The sequence below is a fragment of the Carica papaya genome, chromosome 4 (assembly GCF_054855325.1).
Source record: "Carica papaya isolate Zhongbai chromosome 4, ASM5485532v1, whole genome shotgun sequence".
Lineage (NCBI taxonomy): Eukaryota > Viridiplantae > Streptophyta > Magnoliopsida > Brassicales > Caricaceae > Carica > Carica papaya.
The window spans coordinates 25,666,864-25,684,211 of NC_142312.1; the positions used below are offsets into that span (position 1 = coordinate 25,666,864).

Below are 17,348 nucleotides of genomic sequence, written 5' to 3' on the forward strand. Positions count from 1 at the left end.
CCTTGACTCAGTAAACTAAGTCCATAGAATAATAACCCAACTTTGATTTTCTCTTAAATGTCCAGCAACTCTGGTGTTTAATCAACAGTAGTGAATTTATTTATTTAAATTATTATTATTATTGTTATTGAAATTAATAATGAAGCAACTAATCAATTAAAACTTATTTAGTTCAAAAGAGTATGAGTATTTTACTTTGATATATTAAAAATTGTTAATTGTTATGTCATAAAATGTCCATTGGCGAATCAAGGTGCAGATATAATCCTTTATAAACATGAGGGGAACTAAGAAGAGAAGTTGAGACCAAACTAATGGTGGGAAATAATCTAATCTGTTAAAAAAGAAAGAATCGATGATTAAATTTGTTCTTTCTTTTAATGTTTTTGTTTTTTTCTTTATTCGGGCGATAAATTTTCTCTTTCTTTAACTCTTTCACTTTTTCTCTTATTCGGGAGATAAATTTCTCTCCCTTCTTTAACCCTCACTTTTTCTCTCTTATGAGAGATAAAAAAAGAAAATAAATTAAAATATTAAAAAAAAAATAAATTAGAATATTCAAGAAGATAAAAAAAATCACTTAAATACTAAATAAAAAATTATAAACCCGTAAAATATATTACTTATATAAAAATAAGTGAGTAATTTTTCTTCACATCAATGTGAGAACCTTGTAGGATAAATGACACTAAGAGCTGAATTCACCGAGTGATATCTTTAATGAATATACAAGGAGACACAAGCAAGCTTATCGTCATGAGGTCCTGACTGGTATGCAGAAAATGCCTGTGCAACCGGTAAAGGCTTCTGCTTCAAGCCATCTTCTTCCTTGTAAATAATTATTTGTGGTAAGATCCAACAAGTATATCAAAACTAATCAATCCTTTCAAGATTATACATAACCATTTCCTCCAGAGCCAACCGGTAGGCACTGCGAGGAAGACAATGGAGATTCTGAATAGCAAGAAGAGCTTTCCCTTTAGCCAGCTCTTGTGCTAGCTCGATACCACCACATCTTTTAATCAATTCAATAGCTTCGTCGAGGGAACCCGTCTCACAGAATTCAGATTCAATAATCTCTCTTAATTTTGGCTCTTTCTCTAGAGCAAAAATCACCGGTGCAGTGAGATTCCCTTTTGCTAGATCACTGCCAGCAGGCTTCCCTAGTTGCTCCGCAGATTGAGTAAAATCCAATATATCATCAACTACTTGGAAGGATAGACCAAGATTCTTACCAAATTCATACATCTGGTCTGTGACATTCTTGTCAACCTTGCTAAAAACTGCAGCACCTTTTGTGCTAGCAGCGATTAAAGAAGCTGTCTTATAGTAACTCTTGAGTAAATATTCCTCAAGTTCAATGTCACAATCAAACAAACTGGATGCCTGCTTTATCTCACCACTTGCAAAATCTTTAATGACCTGCCATATTGTTAGTCAATCATAAAATTCAGTAACTTCAGATGCTAGAAATACTTCCTGGTGCCCAGAATTTCTTTTAACCCTTTTCATCATATATGGTAACTGTCAATAAAACTAGAGTCGAATAGTTTGAATTTCTGAACTGGCAAAGCTAAAGATATACCTGGCTGATGAGTTTAATGACTTCAAGATTCTCAAGATTTGCAAGGTACCATGAGGATTGAGCGAACATAAAATCCCCTGCCAGGACGGCTACTCTTGTGCCAAAAATCTGGTGTACAGTTTCCTTCCCTGGAGACAAGCAGTAACTATCACCACAACGATAAACAACAAAAGGAGGTAAAATGTACAAAAGGAAATGAATTGGGGGAAGGGAAAACATGCTAAGCATGATGTAATTTGACCATATTTGTTTCTCAATCATTACACTTATAGCAAATTCTTGAGATCTTTAACATAATGATCAAAAAGTAACATTTCAGGTGATATCCTAAATATCACATCTGAAAAAATGTGACTGTTGAGTTTATATAAAGTCTCAAATTACACAACAGCAATAACTTGGGCTTGAGTTTTTAAGTGTCAATAATTTAGTCCAAAAGTCATTGAGCGAATGGATGTTAATACAAGCCATTCTAACTCAGCGATTTTAAACCATGCGGTCATTTGAATTACAATTTATAATTTTTAGATGTGATCTTGATAAAGACATCAAAAATTTTAGAGGTGGATGTTATAATGCTTTAACCTCACATCGAAAAGTATTTGAAGATCAGTAATTTGGGTCCAAAAGTTTTTGAATCAGTGGTTCTTGCGTCCAGAATGTCATTTTTGAACTTCTTTTTCTCCACATTCCCAAAAAAGTGAAGAAAACCCAAGTTAGTAATAAACTGAACTTAACTAACATATGCAGGAATAAATATTTTGTTCAGCTGTTGATTGTGAAAGATTCTACAAGGTGTGTTTGATTTGGAGAATTCCTTAACCACTTCATCAGCATCTAGAAAAAATGACAATCAAGAAAATCACAAGTTTGGTGCTAGTGCTTGATAAAAATACGAATATGATTTTGTTTGATGGAGACCAAAATGCACATCCCCCTCACCTAAGTAAGACACTAGATACATTTGCCTTTTGGAATTTCAATAGCAATTCGGTGATTCAAACAGCACTCAAATACACTTAGTTGCAGGAACTTCCAAAAGGTACACAGATAATTTACTTTCTTTGCACCAACCACTAAGTGATATCAACAAAATATCGCATATAAATGAGTTTCACTGAGTTTACAGTAGCTAACCTCTTCTCATGTCACTTTCATCCAGTACATCATCATGTATCAAACTTGCAGTATGGATCATCTCAATGATCTCAGCCAAACGACGATGCTCCCTTGTAAGGTCCCTGCAATAAAGCAATATGAAATGAATATTGTGCTGAAAATTACTAGGTATCTTGTAGAAAGAGTTCAGGGCATTACTTCAACCCAACTAGTTCAGCTGTGGCTCTTGATACAAGAAATACCAAGGCTGGTCTCATCCGCTTGCCACCAGCACCAAAGATCTGCTCAGCCGCAGACATTAATACTGGATTTTCTGCACCAACAATCTACAAAAGCATTATCCATTAGATGACTATATCTTAGTTATAAAAAGATCAGAACATTTTAGATTCAAGCATAATAGCAGAACCTTCTGCAATCGTACATCATAAAGACCACAAACTATACAAAAAAGTCCAATTTGAGCAAGATAAATCCAAATAATGTTTTAATGAAAAAGCACCACACCATAGACCTGCTGTCCATAAATTGAACCAGAACATAAAACCTGAATCTGATCGAACTAAAATGTCTATTTGCTTTATTTTGCAAAACAGCCACCCCACATAATGGTTTCAGAGACGACCTTGATAAACATGAGACAGTGAATCACCTTGAGCTGATCTTGTCTCTTATGTGGGACAAATCAAATATGCAACTTCTCAACACTATGCAAAGACACCCAGAAATAAATAGAAGAAAATATGAATATGGAATTTGTTTAATAGTGGCACCAGACCCGTAGTCATGCTCACATCAAGAGACAACAGTTTAACCAGTAGTCATGTGGTATCATTGAACTATCTTTTTGTCTAACAGAACGAGATCCATATAATCCTAAATGGGCATCTGAAAAATTGAGGCCACGCACTTCTTTTGTGGAAAACTAATAAAACATTTACCAAGAGCATCAACCTCCTCGGATTAGCAGAAGTTTTTAGCTTCACAAAATAAGGTCCCCAAATCCACCTCATGTTGGGACAAAACAGATTTTAATTAAAAGAATCAGATCATGAGGTGGCAGAGATGCTTTACAGGCACTATCCTCCTTGCTTCCACTTGAAGTACTACTGCAGATCACCCAGACTTCCAAATTTTAAAAGGCCAAGAGATTTTAGAATGCTCTTGTTGTTAACAGAACATTATTTCTCATGGAAGCATAGACAACCTTTTGCTTCCCAGCAGAATATAAAGATACCAGTAAAGTCTCCTTCCTCCAGAAATTCATTAGAAAAATACAGTCCCTTCCATATAAATTCAGCTTATAAAAAATAACATAGTATAGAAGACAGCCAGCTAGTACAGTTATAAATATATGAACTTTGCAACCAGCAGAGTAGTGAACTCAATGAAGTACTCACAGATTGGAGATTTTGATTCAATGTCCGGAGGTCATCTGCAACAACTTCAAATAAATTTGCCAAAGATATTGGCCTTCTTGCCTCTTTCTTCAAATCCAACACTGATGGAGGACCCTGACCAACTCCTGTACTTATCCCACAAAACAGAAATTATCAATATTTGAATTTCAAATGATGCCAATAACAAATTACAGATCCATTAGTAAAAAACAAACCGCTACTAGTTCTTAAGTAACTTACCGGAGAGCATAGTTTCAGGAGTCTTCGTTGAAAACACTCTACAACGACTAACGTCTCGGCGAAAGCAAACCAATTTTCTAACTCCATAGCTTCTGCTGCCACCTCTTGAAACCGCTCTCCCCCAAGTTCTCAAACAATACCTATCAGCTAAAGCATTGTAGGAACACCCACAACCCACCGAATCAAGAACACTAGTCCCAGAATCAAGATTGCGGCATGTCATTGACATCATCCTCAAACCCAGAAAGATTAGATAAAAAAAATAAAAATAAAAATAAAAATAAAAATAAAAATAAAAACCCACCAGTCTCTCACTCAAAAAAATATACCCAGATAAAAATTTAGTCAATTTGCCATCAGAGGAACACGAAGAATCGGTGAAGGGAGCAGAAGAGAGAGAATGGTTAGATGGGTGTGGAGGACAAGTTGGAAGAAGGAAAAAGATTTGGAGAAAAGTTTTATTTATCTATGGGGAACCAACAGGTGTGAGAGTTGGATTGAGTGGATCCAATAAAACCACATAGGAGTGTGTGTTTGTCGCGTATATATCAGTGCTAATTGAGACAAGGAGAGAAAAAATAAAAGAAGGAAGAAGAGAGTGGGAATTAGAAATGAAGAGAGCCTTAGATTAGATGTGGTTCAGAATCAGCTGGTGGTTTAAATTGAAGCCAAGTAATCTTCTTTTCTTTTCTCTTCCAAGTGACTAATTGTGGGTTTAAAGCATATACGGATTTCTGAATATTCATCGTGCCAAGTTTGTGTGATCCCTATAGATGATGATCCTTTAGATACTATTAAAGCAGTTTTAATAAAAAGTAAAAGGAAGAAACAAAAATGGTGTTTTTTAACTTTTTTTTTTTTTTGAAAAAATTTCTTCTTCAATAAAATATGATCGGAAAGTTTATATTAATAATATAAAGAATTAAAAAACAAAAAACAAAATTTGATTTTAAATACGAAATAAATTCTCTCATATTTAGATATTTTTATTAATAAATTTATTATATACAATAACAATATTGATTTGATTACCAATATTTGATTCTTATTAATAATATTTAAAAATTAAAATTATAAATTTACTAATTATGAAGTAACATTTAATCTAATGATATGATAGAGAGAAATGATGATAAATGTAAATATTTTTACAAATTTTCACCAAAAATAATATAAATTGAGTCAAACAAGTACATAAAAATTCTAATTTCAGTATTGACTTGTTGGCGGGATTTTTCTGACTTTTTAAAATATTTTTGAAATATGTTTAATTATTCAATTATTTTAATAAGCTCCTACACAAACACACTTCTTCTTCAGAATTTGCATTATTTTGGGGAATTTAATTAATTAATTACAATCTAAATTCATGGCAGAATCATATTATTTGTACATATACATATATATATATATATATATCCCTCCCTGATAGGCAATTATTGCAGCTTGATTCTTCAACAAAAGTCATCACTCATATATACAGTTACCATAACCTGCAACATCATACAAACAAACATTACTGATATGTTACAGCACAGATCACACGAGAAATCTTTCAAATGAACACAGACCATGATGATATATATATATATATATGTGTTATATCATATATGATCATAAACATTAATTATAATGGAGGGAATTAACAAAGAACAATTACTTGGATCAGTAATTGTTATGAGACCAGACTTCGTGAAATCACAATTCCAAGGGTTCCTTCCTTTTGCTTGATAGTAGAGGTTCATGGCAACTGAGGCATGGTTGATGTAATTATTAGGTAAGTAGCAAGGACCACCCTTGTTCAGAATCCCGCAATCAACCTGATCGCACACGTAGGCTATATTGTCTAAAAGAGGTTTATCTTGTGATGATGGTTTAGCCACACACCATGTTTTCTGCATTCACCAAATCATATATATATATCATTATAATGATCAACCAAATCATATATAATCATTTACTAGTTAGTTTCTGGTGTGTGAGTTAAATAAAGAAATAATTTTGTGTTACCTGTGTAGCCATGGTGAAGTTTAGCCCTGCAAAAAGTGAAAAATGATTATGAAAATCATTCATTTTCATTTATTTAAACTCAAACTCATGCAAATAAACTCTTTCTTCTTCTCTGATGCATGAAACCCACATGCAAATCTGGGAAATTAATCTAGCGTTAAAAGAAAAAGTGAGAGTTTTTCAAATTGCTGCTCCCAATTGATAGTGGGTAATTCTTATTACGAACAACATGGGGATATACCATCAGAATGCTACTGAAATCAATAAATTGTCTATCCAAACTCATCAGAATGCAATCAAACTAATTACCCATCGCCAAAAAAAGTGATTTCCAGCTACAAAAACAAAAAGAACCCATGTGAGATTTAACAAGAATATTCATAAAAAAGAAAGGAAATTAACCTGAAATGAAGTAGAAGATGAGGAAGAGCAGGAGAGAGGAGGAAGAGGAGGAGAAGAAAGCTGGTTTAGCCATGAGCTTGGTTTGAAATGGTGGTGTGGAGTGGTGAAGAATGGGTTTTAAAGAGAGGGTCTGTAGGTAGAAAATGAAAAGGGAGAGGAAGAAATGCAACGGCTATTTTTGGGTAGAGAGTTGTTGAAAGGAGGAATCTTTATGGGAAAAAGAGGCAAAAGAAAAGGTTGATGATACGACAAAAATTAAGGTTTCAAAAGCTTTCTATCTTTTTCTTTTTCATTTGTTTAATAATGTCTGAAACATTTTAGAAAATAAAATAAAATAAGATTTCAATAATTTTTTTTTTTTTTTAATTAAAAAACAATGAAACTGAAAAATCATACGCGGAATGACTCAATTTGAGTCTCTGTCTTTGTCAAAGTTGTCCATGAAAGCTTGAAAAAAAGAAGAACAGAAATCCCAAAATTTTCCATTTTTCAAAAGAGTTTTAATGTAATTGTCAAACTATCCTCTTGAAATTTTTCCTTTTTTTTTTTTTTTTTGTTGCCAACGGCTTTGTATCCCTCTATTGAAATTTACTTAAGCTACAAGTCCAATTAATCTTCTGTTTTTGTTAGTCTTCCACAATATAATATTTCTCTATTTTTCTACTTTTTATTAAAAATTATATATTTTAATCATTAAATTACATATTACACATTAATAATAATGTTATATAAGTTTCGTATATAAACATATTGAGGGATTGTTAGATCGAAAAAAAAAAAAAAAGTATAATATTTGAATTCAATAATCACTTATCAAATAATTTTCAAAATTAAATTATTAATTGTCATACATCTTTTTAAATCTATAATTATTATGTTATCGTATTTATCATTCAAATATTTAACACTTCAATCAAAGTTAATTAAAATTTAAATGTTTATAAAATCTGCAATATTAGTTTAATAAACTCGTTGTGTAGTCTTTGTGCACAAGAGCCATCCAAATTTCTTTTTACGAGCAAAAATTGTAATTACCATAATGGTAACCAAGCTCACGTTGGTGAAGAATTTGTTTAATATTATTTATAAAAAGATGAATTATAAATTAGATTATTATTTTAAATAAAATTACGAGGATAATTATTAAATTTTTTTAGAATATTTAGGATTTACTAAATTCTTATGATATTTCTCAAAATGAGTTAAAAAGATTAAAAAGGGTTGTATAGTTTTTTTTTAATCATTTGTCCTCCGTATGAAAAATACAAGTCAGAATCATTACAACAATATCTCAAAAGCACGTCATTTGAACAAAAGAATAGTGTATGAGTGCTGCGGTAATTACTTATAGCTATTGCCCATTTGTTCTGTTCTTTACAGTGGCGAATCTTGGCTCCACCTCAACTACCAATTTGGTTCGTGAATTAAAAGATTGAACTGACAACTAATGCTATAATCATACTTCGCATAACAGCTCTTCTTGATTTGAAACTGGAAGCACACAAGTGTAATCTCAATATGCAGGGACTTTCAGTAATTCCCTCTTCAATATTTGTTCCTTCACACATTCCATCCCACAACTGCAATTCAGATCCCAGAAACTATTTTCCGAGAAATTGTGAAAACCCACTTAGAATACTTCAAAAAAATCATTCCTTTTCTCCCTTATCCATTTTTTCTCCTAGCAAACACTTGTCCCACCACAAATGCAACAGAACCCAGAAAAGCTTCTCCTTAAAAGCGTCATCTTCAGGTAATTTTTTCAATAAGATTCTTCTTTATTGCCTGTGTTTAGTTCGTCTAGTGAGGATTGGAAATGTACACTAGAAATTTATTAGGAGAAGTTTTGGATTGGGTGCAGATAGAACTCAAAATTGGATAACAATCACAAAAGTTTTTTGCTGCCATAGTTAGATACTATTCAGAAAATTTGTTTGCTTTTTGGGTATTGATATAACCTGGTATGGGGATTTAGGCCAAAGGGTTTGGAAAAGTCGGGAAATTTGAAGAAACTAAAACAAAAAATGGTAGTACATTCTGTGTATTAGGGCTGTTAGAATTTTATGATAAATGGGACAATCAGGAGAGATTGGAGTTTTCTACGGACTGAAAAGAAATAGCATGTATTGCAAATCCTAAGCCATGATCTCAGAGAGTCATCTCTGAAAATGGGAAGAGTCTTGACAAAGGTCATAAAATTATTGAAGGCTGCATTTTTTACATAAATGTTCTTGTTTTCTTATAATTTCAAATTTGGAAATGGAAACCGTTTCCATCTTTTACTTCTAAAATTTAGAAGATCTGTTTGTTTGGTAGTAAAATATAGAGAAGCTTTTTTCTGAAAGTTAAAATAGGAAAGAAAACCTTACTTGTTATCTAGGTGGTAAATGATCTGATATGGCTACTGACAGAATATCAAAAGATGAATGCCATCTTGTTTTTGAACAGTCTATTTGGTTGCAGAATGAAACTAGCTCGAGCTGTTTTGTGTGCTGGAGTTGTATTTGTTTGAGTGTTTATAGTGATGCCTTCACGGTGAAAAGGCCCCTCATATCTTGCAACCATGAAGTTTAATAAATTAGCAATTATAGCCGGTAAGACAAAGGTGGCTTAGCTTCCTCCAAAAACTACATGTGTTTTTCACTTATGATGCACAAGAAATTGGATCAGGATACTACTTATAGCGAGGAGGGCTAAAGGGAGCAAATCATGATCCAATGGGCTCCATGTGGATATATGCCACATATCAGTGACTTTTAATTAGTAATCTCCAATTCTCTATGCCATTGCTGAATATATATTGCCTAAGAAATTCTTAGAAATTTAAAAGCAGCACAAGAGGTCGGGATTGGTTTTGGGATCTTCGCCGTTTGGATTTTTTACTACCTTCCATAATTTCAGAAAGTAAAAGATAGGATTCAGAGAAGACGTTTTGAAATCTAATCCTTTTACCATTCTCTTTCTCCTCAATCTTGTGCCGATGAGAAGCTTCTGACATCATTTGCCTTCTCAACACATGCAGTTGGAAGTGCAGAATACGTTGAGGAACCTGCAACCAATGTCAGATTTCAGACGTCTTTGAATTTGCCAGGCTGTTCAAGTTCACTGCCTTTGCTTGGAACTGGTCAGCTTCTTCAGTATCATTGAGCATTTAATTGAAGAAAAATAAATTTTTCAACTGTTAGTTGAGACTTGCATGTAGGCGTAGATATCAGCTTATGAGTAACTTTTATGCATACTTGGAAATCATTTATGAAATGCATGAAAAGTATAAAGGGATTGTTGCATGATTCTCTTTTTTTTTTTTGTGTTATTAGAAACTTTTACTTGGTAGGGAAGTGTCGATCTTTCATTAGGCTTAGAACTTGAGAATGCTCGTAATTGCTTGTTTCCCCTCTCTCATCTGAACCTTCTTTTTCATATTCTCCCCTTTAGTACTCTTTTCTCTTGCTTTAACCCTAGTCTTTTCTTCTCTATCTATCTGTCATCCGGTAGAACCTCTTTTTCATATTCTCCCCTTTAGTACTCTTTTCTCTTGCTTTAACCCTAGTCTTTTCTTCTCTATCTATCTGTCATCCGGTCTTTCTGTTCTCTCCTTTTGTAACGGCCCCGGAAATATCAAAATGAAATGGGTATTTAAATATATCAAATGCGGAAGCGAGATCAAAATTTCAGTTAACATCCCTTACACGAAAAACCAAAAACGTACTTAAAATATAAAAGATTAAACTAACTAAGAAAGAAACTCGAAAATAAAACTATGAGTATGACTACAGAGTCTCTAGGCATCCCCTTCGTCGTCCTCCTGCGGAACGGGCTCGGGAACCATGTCTTCCTGATCTGAAATGGTTAAATAAGGAGTGAGCTACACTAGCCCAGTAAGAACATCACGATATCTCACCGTCACGGAGGTAAAGGTGGGTAGAAAAACACAAAAAGACCAATGGAGCATAATTTACAACAAACTCGTTTATTAACATGAAAACTTTTACCATCCACTTACCTCGGTGGAATTTATGAAAACAATATAAGAAAAACAATAACATTATCATAATCATTGAATAATATGAGCTGTAAAACATAACACTTATCACGCCCCTGGAAATTTCAATCATTGTACAACATATCTTTTTCTTATTTACCAGCCTACTAGTATCCGTGGGGGTCCAAGGGGTTCCGCTACCCGTTAACCTTTAACATTCATAATCAGTTTCCAGGGCCGTCCCCCATACCCCGTCCGGTATGGGCGCCAAAACCATGAACCTCAATACCCCGTCCGGTATGAGGGTGAAACGGGCCGTCCCCATACCCCGTCCGGTATGGGCGCCAAAACCATAAGATCTCCATACCCCGTCCGGCATGTGAGACCACAATCCCGGTAGGGTTCCCTACGGACCCGGTCCGTCCACCATCTCCCAGGATATCTAGTCAGGCTGACCCCCATAATACAATTACCCATTTACATAATCTTTCATTTTCCTTTTCCTCGGTCAGCATCATCAATTCACATACAAACAAGCAAACAGTAATTCATGCCAAACAGACAACATACAGTATCAGTTTTTTCAGTCATTCAACCCATGATTAATAAAAACGTAGTATATGCACACAAATCTGTAAAATGAACACATCAAACCTCATTTTGCATTTAAAGCTGTAAACAGGCCAAATAACAATAAATCACCAATCACACTAGACTCGGGCTCCATTAGCCACCTTAAGCAATTTCACACATTCGTTAATTCAAGAAATACCGTTTTATCATTTTGAACTTTAATACCGTGATAGGAAATAGGGTGAGGGGTCCTTACTTGTTTTCGGGATCCGAATACGATTCACAGTGCGCCTGCAGGCCGTCCCTAATTTTCCCTGAATTTTTCCCGGGGAACTGAAACATACTAACAGTACCTGCACGTGTTCCAAAAAAAACTCAAATTAGGCCCAGGGCCTCTTTCGGCCCAAATCGCAACTCCAGCACGGCGGCTCCGCCGTGCTCCGGCGACGGCGCCACCGCTGGCGGCGGCGAGTCGCCTCGGGTAAACGGCCGAAAACGGCCACACTCGCATTGGTCCTTGTCAGAAAACAACCCTAGGGCCCTCGGGGGGCCAAAAAATTCACGGAAAAACGGAGCTTACCGGCGGCGGCGCTCTCGGGTACGGCGGCTCTCCGGCGAGGTTCGTGTTTTGGTGATTCGGCTTCGGTCAACCTGTAGAGAAAAGAATGGTGATCACGGTGATATAAAAATTGCATCGAACGGAGGCCGGGAAGGGCCTCGTCGGAGGCAAAAACCGAGAGGGGGCGCGGCGGCGCCGCTGGGCTTCGGCCGCGTATTCCGGCCGTTTGGCCGGGATTTCGGCCTCGATTTGACCATAGGAGGAATCAGCGGGGAAAAACGAGTCGGGGGTATGAAATTTACCTCGATCGGCGGTCGGAAATTTCCCCGGTGCGGCGGCGGGTGGCGGCGGTCGGCCTCTGGTTCGTCTTCTCCGGCGAGCGGCGGGCGGCTAGGGTTTGTGGTCTGGTGTGGGGGTTCTATTTATAACCCCTTACCTTTTGATCTCAGCCGTTCATTTCGTTTTAATCTGGGCCGTTCGTTTTTGATTGAATCTGGGCCGTCCGTGCGATTGAATCTGGGCCGTCCGATCGCGCGATTGATCTGGGCCGTCGGATCGCACCCACGCGGATCGCCAACGTGGCTCCTTTCGGAGTGACACGGTCTTGCCACGTGGCAGGCCCCGGTTGGCCGGGACTGCTGACCGGGCCTGCTGACGTGGCCCCCTTTTTTTTTTTTTTTTTTTTTTTTTTTTTTTTTTCTCCTCCTCCTTTCCGGGTGCTACACCTTTTCTTTCTTCTATTCTGTCACTGCAAACATCCATCTCTCTTAGTCATCCTACTGGATTGTGCGTTTTGGTTCTGCTGTTGATTGTGGTTCTGCTACTATCATTGGTCTTTTTGACTGTATTATAGTGTTCTATTCTGCTTTGAACTAATTTCAGGCTACAGGGAGAAGGTTTTTGCTATTATAGGTGTTAAGGTCTATGCTGCGGGACTATATATTAATGAATCCATCTTATGTGGGTTGAATTCTTGGAAGGGCCTCTCAGCATCTGAGATTCAGAAGGATTCATCCCTTTTCAAGTCTATTTTTCAGGGTAATGATGCTACTGATTTAGATGCTTTCTTACTCTCTGAAGAAAGAGGGAAGTAATAAAGTTCTCTAACGAATCTCATATTGTACTCTGTATCAGCAATTTAACTTCTATGCATGCAGTTCCTCTTGAGAAATCATTGCAGATCACCCTGGTACGAGACGTTGATGGTAAAACTTTTTGGGATGCTTTAGATGGAGCCATCTCCCCAAGAATCAAATCCTCTACACCCATCGATGAATCTGCTTTATCCAAAGTCCGTGGCATCTTCCAAGGGAGACCTCTCAAGAAAGGAACTTTAATATTTTTGACTTGGCTGGATGCATCTAAAATGCTTGTGAGTCTCAAGAACTTTCTCAACATGCAAAATTAGAGTACTTTGCCATTGCACGAACTAACAAGAACTTCACCATCCTCCATTTTTACGTTAAATATCCAGGGTGTACTGACCCAGAAGTCTACCCTATTATTTTCAGGTTTGTGTCTCATCTGGAGGGTTTCCTTCTGAGGCAGATGCTACAATTGAGTCAGCAAATGTCACTTCTGCTCTCTTTGATGTATTTTTCGGAGATGCTCCTGTTTCTCCTTCCTTGAAATCCTCGGTTGCTGATCAGCTAGCAAAAATTCTCCAGTAAACGATTCCACATGTTATTTTCTCCACTTGTCATTACTTTGATTCCTTTTTTCTTTAAAGCATATTGATGTTAGCTGCTATAAAACCTGGTATTGCATTTTCTTGGAGGTCTATATAGACAACTGTCACTATAAACTCGAAAAGAAAATACATCAACAGGCATGAATTTTTTACTGTCTCTGAGTAACACATGCCTGTGACTGTGATATACGGAATATTAGTTACGCACAAAATGAGTCATGAACATCCGAAAGAAAAGGGGTGTAGGGAGCTGTAAAAGAGATGTTAGTGATCTTTTACAAGCTTCTCAGCTGGTTTAATTTTCTCTAGCATCTTGACAACCTCAGCCATTGTTGGTCTAATGGCCGGCTCTGGCTCTAGACACATCAATGCGATGTTAAAAACATGGTTGATCTCATCAATTGGGTAACTCTGTAAGCTACTATCGATGACATTCTCTTCCCTCTTGTCTTGGATAACTCCTTTTACCTGTTCCAACATATAATAAAACAACCCAGAAACGTATGTATTCGATAAGTATTTCAAATAGGATAAAAGATTAAGTGCTTTCAGATATACCCGTGTTAATAGTTTTCATGACAAGTGAATAGTGAGGAGTCCGCGGAAGGATGAAGTATATTCTAGATCAACAACTTACCCATGTAACCAGCTTGGTTCCCTCTTCAAAAAATGCTTCATCTGTTGGCTTTTTCTTTGTTAAAAGCTCTAGTAAAACAACCCCATAGCTGTACACATCGCCTTTTGCAGTTGCTTTCCCCGTGTCAAAATATTCTGTGGAAGAACTTAGTTTAGCTGGTGATTAAATTAGAAAAACTCAGAGAATGGCAGGGACTGATGTGATAAGGATTCATTTTCTTGTACCCGGAGCCAAATATCCAAAAGTTCCGGCTATGAATGTTGATACATGAGTCTTATCAGGCTCCATCAATGTGGCAAGTCCAAAATCAGAAACTCGAGCTTCCATGCCCTGATCCAGCAATATATTGCTCGACTTTATGTCTCTGTGAATAATGTGAGGGATGCAATCATGATGAAGGTATGATATTCCTCTTGCAGCACCTAGTGCTATCTTATATCTCGCTGGCCAATCCAACTCCTTCTTATCTGTTGATCTTCCTGCATCAGCAGCCCTCTTAGCATTTAAAGATAATTTTTGAAATTTAGACTTAATATTCATGAAAATACATAAGAATGAGTTGTAAAGATACAGCATCTAGATTGGTGCAATATATGCATACCGTGCAAGAATGAATCCAAGCTTCCATTAGGCATCAATTCATATATGAGAAGATTGTAGTGAGGAGCAGTGTAATATCCATGGAGAGTGACTATATTCCGGTGTTTGATGTCGACCATTGCCTCCAATTCCCTCTCAAATCCCCGATCTCTTTCTGCAGTTCCTCTGTTCAGTCTCTTCACAGCAAAGGCTGCAGATTCATTTATAGCCAACTTATAAACTGTTCCATATCCTCCAGAACCAATGATATCCTTATTGCTTAATTTCAGCACCTTCTTTAATAACATATCAGATGTAAGAGATTGCAGCAGCAATGGAGACCTGAACATAACCATCTTCCCCCCTGCATTTTCTGGTAAAATTAGCATCTATATTTTCCTCTCATCCCAGTTCAGAAAGTAGCTTACTCATTGATCTACCTGAAAATCCATCTTCATAGACCATTCGTTTTCTTTTCCATTGTTTATAAAGGAGAACTGAAATGATGATCTTTGATATAACGAAAGCAATGCAACATATCGTGATATAGAATGCTAAAGTAGGAGCATCAGCCATTTATTTCTGCAAATTTGACATGGTAAGGTTGGAAATCAGCTGGGATTTAGCAATACGAGAAGTAGATCGAGAGTATCATGGTAAGTAGTAATGCTCTGTAGGACTAGTATTTTTCAAGTATAGTTCTTTTACAAGCATTTGAAATGCACACCGAACATGAAATACATATAAATAATGTACGAATAGTGAAGTCAGAATCGAAGAACAGAGACACATGGCATATCCGAGCAATGGAGTAAGACCCAGATCAAAAATAGAAGACAAGAGTTCGAACTTACAGTACATACACGATAACATCCGAATCATATTGATGAGCCAAAATGTCATAATATATATAAATGTAGGATCAAGGGGGAAAAGCAGAAATAGAAAAAGTATCTAGCTTTCTTTATTTTCTAGGGGATTGAAAGAGAGAAATCTAGAAGATGAAGAAGAAAATTGAATTTACGTGAACAAGTTTGATTTCTGTTGTTTGTTGACATTTGCTGGTGGGTTGGTTGCGGGCTGTGTAGCTCGTGAGCACAGTAAGCTGTCTGTCGACCCACCCACTAATGGTTAACAATCATTTAGTTCACATGGAAGATTGGGTGAACTGGTTCATTTAAAAATCAATCAAATTATTCAATAATCAACTTCTTTTTCTTGGGTAAAATCAATGTTTTTAATAAATTTCAAACAAGTTTTTTACAGTTTCATTAGTAACTTTAACGAGACCCGAATTAATAATTAAAATAAAACTGAAAGTTCTGGGCCTCCATTCAGCTAGTTATTTCTTTTTTTCATTAAGAATTAGTGAGCGCTTCATCTTGAATTCAATATCAGGCTTAGTTAAATTAGGTTATTAATACTTAATTAAATTTTGTAAAAGTTATTGTGGATTTGAATCGGGTAAGATTTATATTAAAATACATACAAGAAAAAAAAAAGATCAAGAGAACATCCCCATGTACGGTTGGAATCATAAATTTAAAAGTTCTACCTATTGCTAAAATTCATATGAATCACGTGATGTCTTCGTTGTTTTATTCACTTTTAGGGGGGTTGGTTGATAATTACGCCACTATTTCTATAATTGTATTATATTAATTATAATATAATAAAAGTAACCTTTAAATAAAAACAAATATAAATTTATATAATTAAAAACATAATATGTTATGTTTAACTCATTATTATATCTCACGGAGAATTAATAAATGGTGGATAAATGAACACGTCTGTCTTTTTATATAAAAAATGTGGTTTTAAATCGTTAGTTGTGTATTTTATATGTTTTAATTAATAGATTGTATTTATTATCACATGTGTTCTTATTAAAAAAAATTATAACATTATTATTATGTAAATAGAAATAATTAATGTCGGAATTTTGATCTTTATTTCAAAATCTAAATTTTGTCGTTATTAAAAAAAAAAAATTTGAGAACTAAAAAAGAATTGAGACAAATGAAAATAAAAATTAAAGTTAATTCTAGTGGAGGAAAAGCTCAAATCGGATTAAAAAAAAAAAAGGTCCATTTGATTTTAAAAGATTAAAAACTAAAAATATATATGTTATGAAATATGATGTTATGAATTTAAGAAATCATCATTAAAAAACTATAATTATGTTATATATATATATATATAGTTGATTTTTATTTTCAATTACAATGAATTAAAATTTACTAAAAATAGATTGGGTTGAATTCAAGAAATCATCATCAAACAACTATGATTATGTTGTATATAAAGTTGATTTATTTTCCGATTACAATGAATTAAAATTTACTAAAAATAGGTTGTGTTGAATTAAAATTTGAGATAAATTTAATTTCAAATGCGATATAAAGATAATTATGTATAATTTCATTGTTAAATTTTATTAATAAATAATTTATTTATTTATTTGAATTAATTAAAACTTAAAACAATAAATTCAATACAATTCCATTCGGATCAATCTAACCTTAATTTAAATCAATACGGTCCAAAATAAGATATGGTACAATAAAAA

General features: G+C 35.0%; 4 protein-coding genes across 10 annotated transcripts; 1 reads left to right on the top strand and 3 right to left on the bottom strand.

Moving 5' to 3' along the window:
* Window positions 1–592: 592 nt before the first annotated feature.
* On the bottom strand, window positions 593–5,187 carry LOC110811666 (solanesyl diphosphate synthase 2, chloroplastic-like). The gene is made up of 6 exons (XM_022038226.2): window positions 4,345–5,187; window positions 4,105–4,229; window positions 2,903–3,030; window positions 2,723–2,826; window positions 1,586–1,713; window positions 593–1,422 (listed from the first exon to the last, which is right to left on the bottom strand). The coding sequence occupies exons 1-6, from the start codon at window positions 4,574–4,576 to the stop codon at window positions 874–876; spliced, it is 1,266 nt and encodes a 421-aa protein (XP_021893918.1). The 5' UTR covers window positions 4,577–5,187; the 3' UTR covers window positions 593–873.
* A 466-nt stretch (window positions 5,188–5,653) lies between these two features.
* Window positions 5,654–6,916, bottom strand: LOC110811659 (Carbohydrate-binding X8 domain superfamily protein). The gene is made up of 4 exons (XM_022038213.2): window positions 6,757–6,916; window positions 6,355–6,380; window positions 6,005–6,239; window positions 5,654–5,837 (listed from the first exon to the last, which is right to left on the bottom strand). The coding sequence occupies exons 1-4, from the start codon at window positions 6,827–6,829 to the stop codon at window positions 5,812–5,814; spliced, it is 360 nt and encodes a 119-aa protein (XP_021893905.1). The 5' UTR covers window positions 6,830–6,916; the 3' UTR covers window positions 5,654–5,811.
* Window positions 6,917–8,046: 1,130 nt separating this feature from the next.
* On the top strand, window positions 8,047–13,712 carry FAP3 (Chalcone-flavanone isomerase family protein). 2 transcript variants are annotated; one of them, XM_088218435.1, is made up of 5 exons: window positions 8,052–8,509; window positions 9,779–9,880; window positions 12,753–12,908; window positions 13,028–13,242; window positions 13,382–13,712. In XM_088218435.1, the coding sequence occupies exons 1-5, from the start codon at window positions 8,275–8,277 to the stop codon at window positions 13,538–13,540; spliced, it is 867 nt and encodes a 288-aa protein (XP_088074561.1). In that variant the 5' UTR covers window positions 8,052–8,274; the 3' UTR covers window positions 13,541–13,712. The 2 variants fall into 2 exon arrangements, with proteins under 2 accessions (XP_088074562.1, XP_088074561.1); XM_088218436.1 differs by lacking the exon at window positions 9,779–9,880 and having other exon boundaries at window positions 8,047–8,509.
* On the bottom strand, window positions 10,044–15,903 carry LOC110812532 (Protein kinase superfamily protein). 6 transcript variants are annotated; one of them, XM_088218434.1, is made up of 6 exons: window positions 15,631–15,782; window positions 15,217–15,358; window positions 14,799–15,140; window positions 14,422–14,676; window positions 14,198–14,331; window positions 10,044–10,596 (listed from the first exon to the last, which is right to left on the bottom strand). In XM_088218434.1, exons 2-6 carry the CDS (start codon window positions 15,350–15,352, stop codon window positions 10,486–10,488), a joined length of 978 nt encoding a protein of 325 aa, XP_088074560.1. In that variant the 5' UTR covers window positions 15,353–15,358; window positions 15,631–15,782; the 3' UTR covers window positions 10,044–10,485. The 6 variants fall into 6 exon arrangements, 5 of the variants coding, with proteins under 5 accessions (XP_088074560.1, XP_021895020.1, XP_021895021.1 ...); XM_022039328.2 differs by lacking the exons at window positions 10,044–10,596; window positions 15,631–15,782 and adding exons at window positions 13,637–14,028; window positions 15,801–15,903; XM_022039329.2 differs by lacking the exon at window positions 10,044–10,596 and adding an exon at window positions 13,637–14,028 and having other exon boundaries at window positions 14,422–14,664.
* Between the last annotated feature and the right edge of the window lie 1,445 nt (window positions 15,904–17,348).